This window comes from Nelusetta ayraudi, unplaced genomic scaffold, assembly GCF_046127955.1.
Source record: "Nelusetta ayraudi isolate G7.1 ecotype Tasmania unplaced genomic scaffold, CSIRO-AGI_Nayr_v1 ptg000031l, whole genome shotgun sequence".
NCBI lineage: Eukaryota > Metazoa > Chordata > Actinopteri > Tetraodontiformes > Monacanthidae > Nelusetta > Nelusetta ayraudi.
In genome coordinates this window covers 4,141,072-4,159,467 of record NW_027466081.1, presented here as the reverse complement: position 1 = coordinate 4,159,467, position 18,396 = coordinate 4,141,072, and the positions used below count along the sequence as shown (strand labels likewise).

Sequence of the window (18,396 nt, the reverse complement as noted above, 5' to 3'; positions counted from 1 at the left end):
GTAGACACGCTCACTGAGGAACGCAGACCAAAGCACGAGTTTTCGGGGCAGGACATGCGAAACACAAGTCTTATACCTCCAGGCCCGGGGGATTCAGCAAAATACACAAAAATAATAAAGTTATTTGTTACTTGGTTTATTGATAGTCCCTTTTCTGCCTGGCCTCTATATTTTGGCTGTTTTCATGAACACTTGTGTGGTAATGATGACAACATCCTGCTCTAATGACTGCAAAGCCCCGTGGTTTCTCCTCCATGTGTGCAAACAGATGTTCAATCTTTTTTTCTCCGGTCCAGGCAGGCATTTGTTGATGGCAGAATTAAAGCAATTTAAGCAGTGCAATGAACTCTTAACATCTGGATCGCCGACATCATTAGCAAGCAACAGTAAAAACGGTGCTGGAAAAAGCCGTCTGTGCGTGCCTGCGGGGAGGGAATAGAAAGCAGTCGAAACCTCCAAACTCTTTCGAAAAATGACATAAAATGATTAGTTTGAAGCTAGACTTTGTCCTCAATAAGGATCATTTCAGCATTTATTTAACACCACTGCAAATTGGTGTATGGAAAGTACTGCCACATCATCAGCTGCACGTGGCCCACTGGTAGCAAGGCAGGTTTTTATTAGCGTTCTCGCAGAATCAAGACACGAGGACGTGTGAAGCAGCCTGCCGCGGGTATCATGGCCACCGCTACACAAGCGAGGCGCAGACAACGCCGCTGAAATATTTATCACTGTTTCCATTTCACATGCTCTATTTGCACCGCATCTGTCTGATGGATGGGAAATCGGATGGACACAGGCGAGGGCTGGCGAAAGCAAAAGTGGAGGAGGATTCGTTGGTCAGGGAAAATAGTGTTTTCCAGAGTGGTGTTTACAGGCCAGAGAACACACTTTCCAGTAAAAGATGATGCAACTTTGGTCATGACATACCTAATCTAAGGGAAATGGAATGGATTTGATTGCTTTACTTCTTCTTCCCTGAACAAGTAATTAAAGGCACTTCTGAGATAACAGACCGGCCTCCGTGGGACGAACAAGATGTTGTTCCGGCCCAGCTTTTGGTAAAACTCTTCTGTTGACATCATATTGAATGTTTTCTGTAGCCTTTGGTTAATAGCGTTGTCCCGTAGCACATTCAAAACTTTGTTGTTCACATCATAAATTCCATATAACTCAGAAGATGGGCTTTTCCACATAAGAGTTTTGGAATGGAGTTTAGCGAGCTAGCTCTGTTGCTTTACTCTCACCAAAGTCAGGTGAGAGTAAAGCTAGAACATAAACAGCTTTCTAATTTCATGACAGGAAACTGCTGACTAAAATGCCTTTGACGATAATCAAAATTTGAGCATTACAAGATGGAGATTTCAGAAGTGATGAAGTCATGTGACGTGATCAAGCGTCATTCCTTAGCACGTTCAAAACTTTGTTTACATCATGAATTCCATGTAATTAGGAAATTGGCTTGTCTAGTTAAGAGTTTTGGAACGGTGCTTAGCTAGCTAGCACTGTTCTTGCCAAATTCAGGTGAGAGTACAGCTAGAACCTGAACATCTTTCTGATTTCATCACAGGAACCCACTGACTGCCTTCGATGAGAATTAAAATTTGAGCATGACAAGGTGGAGATTTCAGAAGTGATGAAGTCATGTGACATGATCAAGTATCTTCCTATTCTCCTTCTGTATGGGTTTGCTCTTCCTGTTAACTAAAAAAAAAAAAAAAAAAAAAAAAAAAAGCTACAATGTCAGTGGCTCGGTTATCACTGTCAACGCATGAACCATTCACGCCAGAGGAAGGAGGAGGTAGATTGACACGCACAGGGGTGCGTGTGACGTCACTTCCCGTCCTAAACGCAATAACGCCAACCTGTTCCGCGCACTTTATATTTTACGCAAAGTGTGAACAGGCTAAATTTTGCGCCGCTCCCTTTCACCTCAATCACCGGCGTCGCGAAACCCTTCAACCCGCTTCAACCGTCCCCTGCTCGGCGATACGGGGAGGAGAAGTGGGCGGGGAGAGAGGATAGAGGGTGGGCGGAGTCTGGCTGACAGACAGGAAGACAGAGAGGGAGAGGAAGAGAGAGAGAGAGAGAGAGAGAGAGGAGGGGGCAGCGAGAGCTAGCGAGCCCTGGCCGTCAGTCGGTATGTAGCAGGAGAGGAGCGACTGTCCGGGATTTACAAAGAGGGTCAAACCGCGCCTGGGAGAGAGCGTTATCAGCAGCGGGATTGAGAAGTGAAAAAAAACAACAACAACAACCCAAATCATCCGAGGATGAGACGCACGTAGGCCCGGACCGAAGTAGAACTCGAAACGCGCCGCCTTTCTTGTTGATTTTCACCGCTTTTCGTGCGAAAAAAATGGCGAACGACTCACCGGCCAAAAGTCTGGTGGATATAGACCTGGCATCCCTGCGGGTGAGTGAGCGCGCGCGTGCGCGCGTGCACGCTTTGATCTCATTTCGCTTCGTATTGAAAAGAAGAAGAAGAAAAAAAAACATCCGTGTGGTCGTCGTCGCTTCCGTTAGTTGTTGTTGACACGGCCCCCCCTTTATTATTATTATTATTATTTTTTATTTGTGCGGTGTCTTTTGTTTTAATATCCGCTGGCATGGGCGGCCAGCCAAAACGGGCGCAGCCGGCTGACACATCGAGCCAACCCGATTGGGAATACAACACTGGGTGGTGGGTGGGGATCAATCAAATATTCGTTTCTCTTTATATATTTAAACGCGTGTTTTGTGTGTCTTTTTTTTTCTTCTCTCTCCCACCCTTCCGCAGGATCCAGCGGGGATATTCGAGCTGGTGGAAGTGGTCGGCAATGGCACCTATGGACAAGTCTACAAGGTTGGTGCTGGTGGTGGTGCTGTTGTGAGCCTTCATCCGTGCGCGCGCGCGCGCGTGCGTGTGTGTGAGCGAGCAGAGGGAGAAGATGGGGCGGGCGGAATGTGGAGGAGCACGGAACGTGTATCATCATCATTATTATATTTTTTCCTACAGCCTCTCTCCTTCACCTCGACAGATACCTTTCCTTACATAAGGCGTCTCCTCCTTCACTCGGTACCGGCGCTGTCTGGCCTGGATTATCCCTCCCAGATAACGATTTAGCCTCCCGCTGCTCCACAGACACTCGTCCTCTCGTCCCCCCTCTGATGCCACCATCATCATCCCATTGGCACCTATTTTGGTCCAAGAGGTCCCTCCTTTTCTCTTCATCCTCCTCCTCCTCCTCCTCCTCCTCTTCCCTTCTTCCGTCCACACCCAAAGTTAAATGTCCTTTGCACAGGGGAAAAAAAAAAAAAAAATCGGGCCACAGAGACATCCGTGCGTGACAGCCGCTGCTCAGCAAGCGTGCGCCATTGGGTGGGCGGTGTTTCACCGTTTTGCCCAATGGACCCCGTTTCTCGTCTAACCCCCCCGCCCAGCCGACTGCATTAGCAGGGATGGGCCTGTCCAACACATGCGCACGCACCCACCGTGGGAATAGATGGAAACCTGGTCCCTCCTACAGTCTCCTCTTCCACCTAGAGGAGTAGCATCACATTAATGTTTCCTGCTAGAAAAATATTATATTGGAAATGGTTGGACCAGGTCAGCTGGTGTGTGTGTGTGTGTGTGTGTGTGTGTGTGTGTGTGTGTGTGTGTGTGTGTGTGTGTGTGTGTGTGTGTGTGTGTGGCCCCTCTCTGTCAGATGAATTGGTAATGGGGGATATTTCAGTCCGGCAACGGCCCCTGTTTGCGTCTAAAAGATGTAGATGCACCACTTTTCATTCTCGCCCTTGTTGTGTTGCATTACAGCAAAGTTGGAATCGATCCCAAAAGTGGGATTCTTATTGCGGAACGTGGCCTTGCCTTAAAAGACCTGCTGTTTTTATCGCTTAAGTCCACGTCACTGTCTTTCAATGTACAGAAAGTACGTACTGAAGGACGATGTTCTGGAATTTTGTGACGTCATCAAGGGCGCTGATACCCCTCCCACTAGACTGTCATTCTAAAACATGGGTTTGTGTTGCACTTCAGAGACATGGGGGTGTGTTGCTCGTCATAGAGTGTAAAAGCACAATAGTCAGCAAGTTCAGTTTGCATAAACAAAATACGTGAGCTTACAAGACACGGCTTCCTTTGTTATTTTCCACCTTCAGCCAAACTGCACACGTGGTGTAAAAAAAAGTGCGCGCGCTGCTGACGTCCTGTCTGTCTACATCAAGTTTCTCTGTCTGTTCTTTATCACCAAATGTTTGAACCCACAATGTCCTGATTTGCCTGTTTAAAATTCAACACGACTTCTGCCAAATGTTTGGAAAATTTGAGTTTTTCCTTAATTTTACAAGCAGGTGCTTCTTTAAAGTATGTGTAACTGGTCCTGATGACAGTTTTCACAATTCAGATATATTGCCCTTTTGATTTTGCATGAACACTTAGAATGAATCTAAGTGTTCATTCATTCATTTGTTCAACACGTTTGTTTTCATTTGCTTTTTGCTTTTCCTCGTTAGCTTCCTAAATGAGTGTTTGGGTAAAAGACTGAATTTCATCAAATTATTATTATTATTAGTTCCCCGAAAGAGGGGGTTGCTCCAAATGTGCCAAATTCAGTTTGACGTCAAGGCGTGCGAGCGACGAATCTAGACCCTGGGGGTGTTTTTCATTATTACTTCTGCTGCAGCTACCCTCATTAGCCTCGCAGGATGACGCGGACATTTCCTCTGACAGATTCTGACCTGTTGTGCTAATTCACCGTGTCAGCTCAGGCATTCCTTATGATACTTGGAGGGAAAATATCTTGAAGGACGATGTCTTGAAGCTTAGCCGGTTGGAGTTTGACCGGACCAATGGGGACGAAAGAGGCGGGACTTACTGCCAAGAATTTAGCTCAGACAATAACGGGAAGCTAATGCTAGCTAGGGCATTGGGCAAACTACAGCCCGGGGCTTTCTAATCCGGTCCGCCAAACTTAAAGAAATTATATTAATAGTAAGTGAGTCATAAAATAGGTGTTTGTCCACTCCTGTGCTAGCCAGCGAACAATAAAAACAACATAGATCAGACAGCACACAGTAGAAGCCTGTCCGTGCTACCAGCAGGCACCATTGTGCTGTTACCCTCTGCCTCTTGTGACGTTCTTGTTTAAAAGACGCGAGACGCCCATGTGACAATTAAACTCATTTATTCTGTCATTCTGCGTAGTAATTAATCAGCCGCTCCTTGCAGATTTACGAGACCCGATCCCGTCGATGGAACATGAGTTCGCAACATGATTTCAATTAGCCGCCGACCTTGTGTGGCAAGTGAGCCGGTGATACCCGAAAAAAAGTCACCGAGCGTTTTTTTTTTCCGCTACAGGAAACCGCAACGAACACATCGGGGTTTTTTTTTTTTTTTTTTTTTTTTCCAGTTCTGGGGTTGCAGCCTGAGAGGCCTCACCTGAGTTGCTGCAGAGGAGGAAAAGAAAAGAAATGAGGTCACTAGACGTTGACACAGAATGACGATTGTTTACACTCGAGTGGCCGTCACGTGACGCCGCTCGGTAAACACGCAGCAAGCGTCGAGGTGCGTCCCCTTTCGGCGGCCCGTCGATGAGAGCGTGGCTTTGAGCGAGGACGCGAGGTCAAGTGACGGTTGTCGTTCCTCACGACGGCCAGATTGAATCGCGTGTGGCCAAACCGGCGGAGGGAGAACCGAGTCCTCGGCCTCTTGTCTTTGACGTCTGCTGTTTTGTTTTTTTTGTTGGCGCGTGTCGGTGTTACGTCCTTGCTTGGAACGTCGTCTCAAGCCGGAGAGTCAAAATGTGCAAAATGGGAAATAAGAGGTGTTGGTCCACCATCGTGAGTATAGGATCAGTTAGTGTTGGTTCGTAGACAGAAGTAAAGGATGGACTTGTTGCAAGAGAACGTCATCAATGTGACTTTTTTTTTTTTACATTGTAAGACCATTCAAAGACATGTTTCAATGTTTTGCGGAAATTACACCAACCGCAAAATTTGATTTTAGGAAAAACAGGAAATTAATAAAGTCATGGACGGACACGGTGGATACTATCACACTACTGTCACGCTGTATTATCACAAAAGCGAGTAAGGACATAAAAATGTAGATTTAAAAAAACAAAAACAAATAAAAAGTTTATATATGGCCACAAAACATCCAAATGATGTCATTGTTTGTGTTGGCAGTGAATGGTGGAGCGGTGTGAGAAAAATAAGATGCGAGCTGGAGAAGAAGACGGAGGGAATTTCCCCCCCCCCCCTGCATCTTGGGATGAGACCACACTGGGTTTCTGGGGTTTGTGGGAATCCCCCCCCACCCCCCACCATTCCCTGAGGAAATGGTTTAACCCATTTATGGTGTAGCATGAGTGCCTGGCTTTCCCGGACCCGGGATGCTGCTCTCAAGTGCATTTGGGAAAGCGAAAAAAACAAATGAGATGTTGGGAGTTCTCTCGATTTTGATTCGTTGACGTGCAGCAGATCCAGAGTCTGTGTGCCGCCTGGCTGTCAGTGGGTCGGTCGCTGGATGTTTGTGAGGAAGCGGCGCGACGGCGGAAGCCATCAGTGCGGTGAGCAGAGGCTGGCGGCTTTTCTGCGATGGCCAGATTAGGAAACCACAGAAATGTCACTGCCACTGTAGTGTGTGCTTCTCCTCCCAACATGATAATTTAGGTGAAAATATTCATGTTTTTTTTAAACGATGTAGGGCGGAGAACTCCTTGAGGGTGGCATTGTGTTTTGTTCTTTGTTGCGTCATTCAGTTTCTAATCTGAATACAAATGTTCTTTGGATTTAGGTTACTCTTGTTTTCTTCTTGTATTTCAAACAATCTGCTGTTTCTGATTTCTTACCTTTTTATTTCCTTTTAACTGAATTACTACTGACTCGTGCTGACCAGGAGAGCACAGGTTCCTCTTCATGAGCATCTACTGTAACACTAAACGCTCACACGCGCGCCGTGCAGCTTTGCGGCCCGGTGTAATTTGCCTTTCTGGATTGAGAAATCCATTGAGGAGCTCGAGCTCGGTGAACGGAAGAGCAGGAAATCTTGGCGGTCTGGCAGCAGGAAACTGGAATTAAAGTCAAAGTTTGTGTAAACTGTAGCCGGGTGGAAAAAATAGCAGCCACTTGAGGAGACTGTTTATTTTTTAATCTGTGGCTGATAAAGTGAAGCAGGGTGTGGTTCCCCCCCCGCCCCCCTCGAACTTGTGGCTTTCTTCAATCAACAGGGAAGCCGGCACTGTGAACCTCGCCATGGGGGGTGAATTATTTTCTGTAGTGGGTTTTAAAGCTGATCAGGGGGAAGCAAGAAGTCAGAAAAGATTCATAAGCGGTGTGTTTGGTTTTGTAGCTCGCCAACCGGCCTCATTGATCTTATCACCTCAGCAGCAGCAGTAGCGGCTTCCTCTTAGTCGTGACTGGCTAACTGTCTCGAAAGAAAAACCCTTGAGCAGACCCAAACTCTGGAGGCCGGCCACCTTTTTTGGGGTTTTTTTTAGACCAGTTGGGGTCAAATGAAAACCCAAGCTAACACAGAAACATGCAATGCAGACTAGCCTCCTGCTAAAAGCACCGCGATCCAGACGGCATTGTGCAAAGTGCAAAGTGGACCTCCAAAGATGTTTTGCTGAAAATGACCCCTCCATCAGCTGTTTGCCCACCTCTTACATTTCCATTGTTTTCCCCACTTCTTGCATTTGTGTGGGGTTGGAGGTATTTATAGGGCAGCCGCTCTCTGTAAAGTGGTGGAACTACAAAAGCTGTCAGAAGGAATTGGTCCTCGCGATGCTGGCCCGGGGGACCTTCCGGCGATTCAAAGCGGAATGCGAGTCGCGACTGCGGTGACCTTTCAAAACACAGGAAGTGAAGCACGGCAGCGACTTTCAGCCGCTGCAGCAGCGGCGGTGGCAGCAAAGCCCCTCGTCCGCGGTGGTGGGAACTTGACAATCGACGCCTCTGTTATCTGCAAGGCGAGTGGAAGTGGTGCCGCCGATAGCGGCAACGGGACTTTTTTTTTCGCAACGCAGAAGTTGCAACCACTTTTTGTTCCCAAGCGGAGCCGCACCTTGTTCTTTATTTTACCGTTGGATGACTAAAAGCTCGCAGGTCTCATTGATGAGGTTTTAACACGGGCGTGCCCCCTACAAATGGGCTGTGTTGCCGCAACACTTAAATGGTCTTGTACGGCACTCTTTATTAGCAACAAGCCACAAAACCACGTTAATTTTCGCAGCGCAGGCACATATTAACCGCTGAGGAAAGTGCAGCCGAGACCTCGTGATCTGCCAAATGCCGAAACACGTGGCATCGGAGTGCGATCGTAAATGTACTTTTTTTTTTCGCCCCCATTTCGCGCCAAGGTGATGTTCCTCACGGCCTCGCTAATGAATCCGTTAGCGGCGTTGCGCTCTGTCTGCTAGCTGCAGCTAAGCTAAAAATAAGACACAGAGGCTCAAACCGTATCTGGGTCACGTTCTTTGATGCTCATTGTGTCGGCCGTGGATCTGCCTGCTGCTGCTGCTGCTGCTGCTGCTGGTTACTCTCAGCGGATGCGCGAAACAACAAATCTGTGGTTTCTGAGCTTTGAACTCCTTGTTTTTTGTTTTTTTTAACCCAAAATGAGAAACAAAACATCAATTCTCGCTCCCATTGAAATAAACATTTCTTGCGCCAATCAGGGAAGGTTTATATTTTTTGAATCCATGATCAGCAAGGGAGGGATGGGATGTCTTCTGGTCTGCATTAGACCTATGTTTGTCTGGAGCTGCCCACTGTGAAGCCTCATGTTGTGCACAGTAATACTTGTAAATTACTAGCATCTTGCAATATCCAGTTTGATGACAGCGGTACAGGGGAAGTGTAAAAACAAGGTGTTTCTGTTGTTCTTTTTGACTGCCTGCTACTAGTCAGCTAACTGCCAGTATTAATTAGCGTTAGAAAGAGTACAACCCACTGTAATGAAGGTCTGTTGGTACTCGGCTCCGAGGTTGCCAGTCTTCGCGAAAGTCCGTCAATTCTGAAGCTTGTACACGTAGCAGTAAAGTCTGAAAGTCTCATACTTTGGAGTTCCAACAGTTGACCCTCTCTAGGTGCATTTTGCAAGCTAATGTCAGACATGGCAGTTTAGTCGACTCCTCGACATGGTTCTAGTTGGAAAAAGACGTCCATTTTCTTCTGTGGCTACTTCCTGTTTGGAACCTTAAGTAGTCACAGAAGAGACGGGACGGCCACTTAGAGCCCATCCAGGATGTGGATGAGCGGGGCTTTGGCCTCAGGAGAAAGAAGAGGAGTGATGATGGGATGTGGATGGTGGTTTGCTCCAGAGTGTGGGATGAGACTGAGGGTGTTTGGAAGAGGGGGATGGGCCTGATGGAAAGACTGTGGATGTGATCCCTCAGCATGAGGCAGCACGCTGCTAAGAGGGGGAGGAGGAAGTGATCAGGACTGGAGAACAGGATGTGTTAAATGATGTTTACTGCTGGTTTTCTACTCTCGAGCTCACCGCATCCCGCTGGGGTTTCTTAGAATTATTTAGTTTTTTTAGTCTCATTAACAGGTTTTTACAGATTTTCTTTTTCTGAAAAGGTGTTATGTTATTTTCTTCTCTTGTGATCTAAATGTGGAAGTAAATCATATATACAGAGTTTGATGCTGGCGGCCACCTGTTAGAGAACAATTTAAACCCGTAATTTAAAGTAACTTAAACTTAAACTTAGCCAAATAGAGGCACGAATCAAGTTTTGTAGTGTGGAGCGTGAAGTGTCCGGGACCATTGGTTGAATTTGCCTAAGGTAGTGTGTTACAGTGTTTGACTTTCAGTGTTCCCTGTTAAATACGACATGCTTAAAACTTCAACCGTGTCAGTTCATGGAAAGAGCAGGTCATCCGAAAAGTGATTGGTTAAGTTTGTCTTCTTTGTTTTTCCTCTATTCATACAACAAATGCTGAGAAGTTACACACTTTTGGCTGCGTCTATTGTTCCTGCAGTCCTGCAAACTTGTAGCATTCCAACATTAGTTGTCTGAATATAATCTGTTGCATTGTGTTGAACTCAAACAAAAGCTTGTTATCCTTCAGCTTATGTGGTGAAGTAGGAAAAAAGATCCTCAGAATGTTTTCTGTGTGCCTTTCATTTGAAGGCACGTTTACAAAAAAACAGCTGGTTGTAAATAAACTCAGCCTTTCGTTAATGTGGGTCAGCAGTGGAACTGTCGAGAATTGTGCTAAGCCAAGGAATCAATGGAAGTTCGGTCTTGGTTCATACCTGTTTTTCCTGGAAAGAGACCTCGTGGGAACAAATCGAACCAAATTTGCTTCACAGTGTAGCGATTGCAACAAGTTATTAGTGTTTCCCCCCCCCCAGTTCTTCCCTGTCCATCAGTTTCAGCTCATCCCAGTGGTCATGAGTCACGAGCACACACACACACACACACTCATCGGTCATGCGTTTCCTCTATATCTGGATGTGCTTTCGTGCCTCCCTTTCTTCCCAGCGCTTCCACCCTTATTGATTTTTCCACCAGTGCTGGCTTGTGTCTTTACAACAGCCCCCTTCATGCTGTTATCGGTGACCTGCTCCTGCCTGATAAAACCCCAGTGAAAGCTGCTCTCTGCCGGGAGCCAAAATGGCTGCCACCTGGGGGCCATGTGCTTGGAGTTGGGCATGTCCTCCTGTTCATGGCGACGTGTTTACCTTCTCCAAGTTTGCCATAGCCAAAGCAGTATTTCTTCCCCTACTAAGCCGCATTTCCTTTTCTAATGTAGACACTTACTCTATTGGGCCATGCCCATGCTATCGTTTCTGGTTTGAATCTCAGGTATGTTTCTGGTTTGAATCTCAGGTATGCGGCTGTGACTTAAATGGGTGATATGAGATAATTTCACCGCTGGATGTTGCAGTTTGGTGCTGCACGTACACCAAATTGCAGATAGAGGACGTCCCTCTTGGCAGTTCTACTGCTTTGTGCTGTTTTCCAGTCAAGGTTAGAATTTTATCAGGTTGTGTTTTTGGCTGCTATTTTCTCATTTTCTTGACACAGTGTCAGAAGTGGAAGGAGGCAGGAGAACAACACAGAGGAGACTCTGTGGAGTCACTTTCTGCTATAGATTTCCTGACATTGCTATCTATAACATACATTTCACTATTGATCATTCACCATTTTGAATATCTACATTTTTTTGGTAAAAAGGTCAAATAAGTTGGGGAAAAAAAACAGCTACTCCTGTCACTCTATGTGTCAACATAGATAACAATCTCCAGAACACCCTGTATTGGAATGTTTTGTGGTCACAACGTGGAGACGATCTTATTTATTTTATGGGGTGAAGACAGAGTTTTATCCTGGCCACTCTTTGGATAGAACTCTAAACTGGTAAATTAAATTTGGGGTCCCTGTCTTTCCAGACAAAAAGTATAGAGCCACTTGTTGTTACTTCTCTCGGTTTCTTTAAGCCTATCCGTCTTCAAGACGCCGCAAGGCTCTTAACAACAGTTGTTGGCCTGTCTGAGCTCCTGCGGTTTAGACGGCTGTACGTACACAGTGGGCTTGTAGTAGGGGGCAGGGGTTCCTACTGTAGGGGCGACCATCTGGAGGCGGAAATTAAAGCTGGCCCTGGTCTGCAGTGGGAGGGGGAGACTGGTCGGGTCAGCCTGGGTCGGGGAGAGGGGGTGCACAGTTGACTGCCAAGAAGTTTGCCTTTGGTTGTTCAGAACAAAACACTTTGGCCAGTCATCCGTCTTAAACCTCCACTCAAAAATACTTAAAATGTCCCTTTTGAACAGCGCCGTCCAATAGAAAGACTTTGGTCAAATTCTAGAAGTTCAAGTTAACAGTGAGATGTTGGTGCTTTACCCTTGCCAAGTCTGGATTTTGGCTCAGGGATTCCAGAAAGGCAGTTTGACTGATGCAATCTGTCCAGAGATGATCCTCTTTGTCCTATTAATGTTGTTATTAATATTGCATTAATGATTTTGGTTTTGTTTTGGCAGTATATCTGGACTTAATTTGGTACAGATGTACAAGGAACCATCTTTAGAGATACTGATTGAAATACTGTGATATCCTTCTGCAAGGTAGTGGACATATACCCCCCAAAAATCAACAAAAGGCTTGCAGGCACAAGTATTTCTTTCAAGGCCAACGTTTAGCGCCTTTGCCTTGCAGTAAGAAGGTTCTACGTTTGATTTTTGCATGTTCCCCTTGGGTCTTGTTGGCTTCCTCCAGCTACTCCAACCTCCTCCCACAGTCCAACCACAACTAGCAACTTTTAACCGTCCTTTGACGTGAATGCTCTTTCGTCCCAGCATGTCAGCCCTGAGATACTTGGCCGACTTCACCCTATCGTAGCTCGGATAGTCCCCTGCCCAGCTGGGACTGTGTTTCTGTAGCGATGGGCGACGGTTGGACGTTAATGCCAAGGCCTTGTGTCACAAAGGATGTTTTGATGGAAAAAGGTCACTGTCAATTGACACCGACTCCATTTCAGCACGGTTGCAGTCTGTGGGGTGGTCATTACTTGAAGGCACACAAGTATTGTTGTGAGCGACCATATGAAGTGCAGATAAAGGGAAGACTCTCACGCTAGAACCTTTGTTCAAATAGTTGACCCGAGCGATTAATAGTGGCGTTACCAGTAAGTCATAAGAAGAAACTTTTGGGCCAATACAGATGCAGACGGAGCTCACTTTGCCAATATACTTCAACTCCAGCTTCACACACTTGTTGCTTCAGCAGCATGAAGGCTGCTTTTCTCTCGCCCATCAGAACGGTGCAGAGTCTTTCAGGGGCCGAGGCAGCTGGCAGGGACAGACGACAGCCTCATTAGCTTTTGTTTTCATCCGCCTCGGAACACTGTGAGCCTCTCTGAGCTTCAGTCACCTGACTCCAGAGTCCTCCCCCTGATTGGCTGGCCGAGATGAGCCAGGGGCCAGCTGACCGGAAGCGGGGCCTCTGATTGGGCCAGAGTTTCTCAAAGCACTTCCTCCCGTAGCCGGGCAGAATATGTGCAAAGTCCCATGAGGGCTGGAAGCTTTGAAATAACACACATTCCCTGCAGTCTAGTGAACCTAAAGTAATCAGAGAAAGTGTGCAAGTCATCATATTTTCAGGTTTATCATTTTTCTTGATGGTCCTACCTTATGTGAAGTCTTCAAGGCTGCGTTGCTGGAATTTTTGGTGTAAAATCAATTGAATGCAGGCAGCGTCGTCGTGACTCAGAGTCCGGCAGATCCAGAAAATCAAAACGCTCCTCAGAAGTTTCACTTGTTAGGGGGAGAGAATCTGGCCCGGAATCACTGTGAGCTGTTGAAGAAACTGCAGGACATTTTTGGAAACATTCTCACTGTCAACGCACACGGAGGATCGATGTCCTCTCGGCCAACAGAAATCTCTGTCGGAGAGGAGAAGAGCGCAGCCGCTACATCTGTCCGGTTACGCGTCCGACGCCAATCGTTGAAGTTAGCCGTGAGACGTTCACCCTCATCGAGGCGTCGCCGTCCGTCGCTCGACACATCCTCATCTTTACACGCCACTCCGTCATCCACTCACTCAGCTGCAGATAAGAGAGAACCCCGAAGACAAGAGGGATGTCAACATTCGGTTTCAGCCACTTGGCAGCAGCTGATCCGTGAATAACTCTTTTCTCCCCAAACCTGACTGAGTGAGAGCGAATCCTCAACATGTCCAGGCATGTCTGTGGAAAACCATGGGTGCGCGTGTTTCAGCTGACCTTATTATTTTAATTGCTTTCCTAACAATAATTTAGGGTTGATCACTTTATTTAGACCCAGAGCAATTAACAATGTTCCGGATTGATGTGATTAAAAGGCCATTTCCTCTCACTAACTAACTGAAGAATAATAATATGAACGTTGGCTCCACTTGACATCGTACATGTGTGTCCTTACACAATATGCAGCATGACAATGAGCAATCAATTAGAGCCAAAAGAATGTGTTCCAACCCCCCCATCCCCGCCCCTTGCAATTTAGCATTTCTATTTTAATTAATTGCAGATATTTTATAGACTAATATTGCCAGTTTACAGTTTTGCAACCCAGTGGGTTTCATTTTTTTTCACATGGTTTTGAGGCCGCAGGAGGTCTTCATGTTCATCTACGCCTGTCCAATCCTCTTTATGTAGTAACTGTAACCATAACCATAATTTGCTAAATTGCAGTGATTTTTTTCTATACGCTTGCATTAACGACCTCCCAATAATGTTCTCCCTAGAAATATCTTCCCCCTTTTTTCCCCCAAGAAATAGATTTTTTTGCTTAATAACAGTCAGTTAAACAAAGGGTTGCATTTATGGGCCAGTTGTCACATTGGTATTGGTATTGCGGCAAAGAACGTAAGTGTGTGCGTGTGTGTGTGTGTGGATTTATCAGTCTTCTATTTGGGTTGTTCTTTTCAGTTGTGTCTGTGCTCTTCAGCATCTCTCGGAGGTGCAATTCGAAATGTTTGAACTTTGACCCCTGAGAAAAAACAGAGAAGCTGAGAGACTCGATGAGTGACGTGGCTGAAAGGCTTTAGAAACTCGACCCTTCAGTGGAATATTATCTCCTCGGATTAGGTGTGTGTGTGTGTGTGTGTGTGTGTGTGTGTGTGTGTGTGTGTGTGTGTGTGTGTGTGTGTGTGTGTGTGTGTGTGTGTGTGTGTGTGTGTGTGTTCCAGCTCTTTCTGCTTATTACCCCCTTGGAAATAACTTTCACCCTCCACACATCTGTCTTGATAGATTGCTCGGCTCTCCACTCTATCGCCCATTTAGGTGCACTGTATATCTGTTATTCCTCAGGTTTTTTTTCCTGAAAAATGTTGTCCCAGTTGCAGTTATAGTCTCTTGCCAATGTTGCTTCGAAGATGGTAGAAACGTGGCACATTAGAGAATCTCTTTACAAACATATTTTCGCAAATCTTTGCTTTAAACGGCGATAAAATCAGAGATTCTGCCTCTGATTTCGTCACGTCCTTGTGACGTCGACGCCAGCGCTGCTTTTAAAACAAGTTTTGACAGGGGAAACAAGAGCAGGCGAATGTTATGAAAAACTCCTGCAGGACCGCTCAACAGGTAAACAGGTTTATTACTCATAGGCGCCATCACCTCAATTGGATTTAAAAGGGAAATCTTGTTTACGTGTGAGCTAAAGTGGGACGGGTTCAGCGGCGTGTCGCCATGCAGGGGAGGACCAATTTTGGCAGGCGGCTCTGGGGATGTTTTGTCGATTTGTGTAACAAAGTGCAACAACTTGTTACTGTTTTTTTTTTTTTTTTAAGTACAAACGGGCCTCCACAATCAGTCAGTGAAAATTATTTTTGGTATCTTGGATCTGGGCCAAGGTCGGGGGCACCTGTTGGCCAGTTCTTTGCTAATCTGACACAACAAATGTAATGTTTCCAACTTCAAATACAATTGCCAATTGTATTTGAAGCACCTAACCTCATTTGGAAGCACTTAACAAGCTAATAGAAGCTCAGAAGGGGGGTAGGGCCAGTGATATTTCTTTACTGCCTACTACTGTCTACTCCTATTTGACACCTAACTAATCTTGATGTTTGCCTGCTGGGAAGGTGTTTAACTCAATTGTGTCCTAAGCCGGTCAGGAGTCGCGAAAAAAAAGCCTTTAGCGTCGCACTTTGTTCTTTTTTCAACGAGGAAATGTTGGCCAGTTCTGCTCAGACTTCCCCTGGCTGCCGCTGCCATTGTTCAAATGCTTTATATGACGTGTGCTGACGACCTGTTGGCCAGATCACCCTTGATTCTCCATCACAATGGGCCTTTCACCTGGTAATTAAAATAAATACACTGGCTTCCCGTTTTCTAAGCCTCCGCCTTCTCCATAATAAGAGTTTGCTGAGAACCTTTTACTGCGAGAACCGAGAGCTGGAACCTCAGCCACCCGGCCGCCGTCCACCGTTTACGTGCTGCAGTCTTGACCTACATTCTACAACGGCTTTCGCTTCTGTCACTCTTTCACTCGTTGCGAAGAGTTCCGGACTTATTTTTTTTTTGTTATTCGAGGCTGCAGCTCTTGCACACGGGTTCCAGGATATTTGATTCCCGTCTCCATAGAGCCGAGCATCCCGGTGCGGGTCGGCCGGGCCTCCGCAATTTTGTTTTCACCTCCGTAAATGACACAGCAACAACGGAAAGAGCGCGCACGTACGCCTACGTGCGCGCGTTTACAAGCGACCGAGGTGTCGGCGGAGGTCTGGATCCTTCCCGGCAGTGCCAAAGAGGAAAATAGAATGTACCTGGATGAAAAGAAGACCTGCCTCAAGTCATAAAACACTCTGTTCTCGCGGGCACACACACACACACACACACACGCGCAATAAATTTAGCCGAGGCAAAAGAGGTCCCTTCTGTTGTTGTTTGATTCCATGGCAACACGTGAGGAATGCTGGGATTTTTCTTTTTTCTCCCCTCCTGCCCTTGTGTAAGGCCCGATGCGCCTTGCTTGTTTCTGACAGAAAACGGCTCTGTTCGGCCTTTTTTTTGTCCACGGAGGGTTTCCATGGTTCGGACTTTTTTTCTTCTTCTTTTTTTCACGGTTGACGTCCCGTGTTTTGTGTTAGCGATGGCCGCAGCCTCAGATGTGGTCGTTGCGTCGCAGCCACGGCCAGTATATGAACAGCTTGTTTAGACTGGAGCTCCAAGACGGGAACATACACGCTGGAGACTTCGAAGTAACCGCCGAAGGGTCAATGATATGCCTGATCGTGTATGGCGGAAAAAATGATACTTACCAAGTGATGGCCCCAGGAAAGAGAAAAGTCCATCCCGCCTTTGCTTGCTCAGCTTTTTCGGAAAGTGTTGAGTGAGTTCTGGATGATGTCACAAAGGGCAGAGAGACATCCCCCGCATGTCTCTTGAAGTTCGATGGTGACGTCAACCCTCTGAGGCCACAATGACCAGCGCGGAATCGCACGACACAAATGTATTTACACCAGTGTGGCGGAACAGGGAAATCACAACAAAACACACCTGCGAATAGACACTGTAAAAATGTATGACTCAACAGGCTTTCTTTTCAACTACTGAAGAAATCTCAAGCGTATATGCCAAATATTCAAAAAAAATAGGTGAGATGCTGGTGAAACCCAGTGGGATATTTTTTAAATAGTGCAAACTAATGCGATAACAAGAGAACAGCAAGGGGCCACGTTTTGAAATCGAGGAGCATATTTGGAACTCCTGTGGTTGCCGCTTTTATTTCCCGTACGGCTGTTAATTGATAGGTTGGTGGTGGGGGGAAAAATACCCTGCAGATTGCAGAAGTTTCCAGTTTCCTTTGGGAAACTAAATGACACGTGGAGGAGCAGGATGGTTGCTGAGCCCTGGCGGATTGTCTGCTGTTCCAAAGTCCGGCCAGTAGCTGCGTGTTTTCACCTCAGTGGTTTTGTTGCAGTCCGTGCATTGTGGAATATCAGATTGAAAATAAAGTAAAAATACAAATACCAAAAAAAAAAATCAATGCGTAAAAGAGGCTCTTGTGCCTTGCTGGGCTGAATTGCCAATTTGCAACTTGCCCAGCAGACCCGAGTACCTTTGTTCGAGCTTTGGACTTGCAAAGTCATCTCGCCAGGGTATCCAGGTGTGTTGTGTTTGCTTTGGAACCTCAATTTATTCTACTTTTATCACAGCCATGCTGTACGACATAGCCTGTAAGTCGTCCCTTCATTTGCTGCAAATGCACTTCATTAGCTGGATCCTCAAGCAGTCGCCAGCTCAGGTTCTGATGTCCGTCTTGCTGCCAGTTTCCAAGCAGTCACAGCGTGCAGGAGTCAAGGTGGACTTATCTTGTGCAGCTGAGCTGAGCTGAGCTGAGCTGAGTGCCGCCTTTCCTGGAGGTTTTCAAAACGCGCCGACGGCAGATGCCGGTCTTGATGATGCAAACCCGGTGCAAACCCACCTGAGTGTAGAGGAAACCCAGCGGAGCCGAGGAGGATTTGCTGCTGGTTGCTGTGCAGGGCCAGACGATCCGGCTCTGCGTTTGTTCGCCGCGTCCTCAACTCTCCTCTCACTTGCTAAAGAAATCAAACGCAGCTTTTTTCGTGTCGGTTGGGGGAGGATTTCATTTTTTTCTTGTTGTCGGATGAGAGGAAGCGCGGCTGCGGGGATTAGAACCCGAAGCGGAATGGCCCGGGCTTAGCAGCTCTTCTGGGGCACTTTCCACTCTGCGGCTCCTGAAATTCATGTTTGATTTTCTTTTTACATGAGGGATCACATCCTCGATACAGCTTTGCGATTATATTTGATGTCATAATGTTTTCTATTTATAGTTTATGAATTAATGTATTGGTGTAGATCGTTGAGTTTCCTTTTTTTGTGCACCTGAGACTTAAATCTTTAGGTGTCTGACTGGTGAGCAGTCCACAAAAACATTAGGGAAGGGTCAAAACAGGAAGTCAC

The 18,396-nt window shown here is 46.4% G+C and overlaps 1 protein-coding gene across 14 annotated transcripts in view; it reads left to right on the top strand.

Moving 5' to 3' along the window:
• Positions 1-2,077: 2,077 nt before the first annotated feature.
• Positions 2,078-18,396, top strand: part of LOC142891442 (mitogen-activated protein kinase kinase kinase kinase 4-like) — a 75,597-nt gene continuing 59,278 nt past the window's right edge. For 7 of the 14 annotated variants that reach the window (XM_076030980.1, XM_076030979.1, XM_076030983.1 and 4 more), the window contains exons 1-2: positions 2,083-2,413; positions 2,777-2,842. In XM_076030980.1, coding sequence (XP_075887095.1) covers positions 2,357-2,413; positions 2,777-2,842 — 123 coding nt within the window. In that variant the 5' untranslated portion in view covers positions 2,083-2,356. Of the gene's footprint in view, positions 2,414-2,776; positions 2,843-18,396 lie in introns of all 14 variants that reach the window. The other 7 variants (XM_076030982.1, XM_076030981.1, XM_076030988.1 and 4 more) reach the window with 2 other exon arrangements.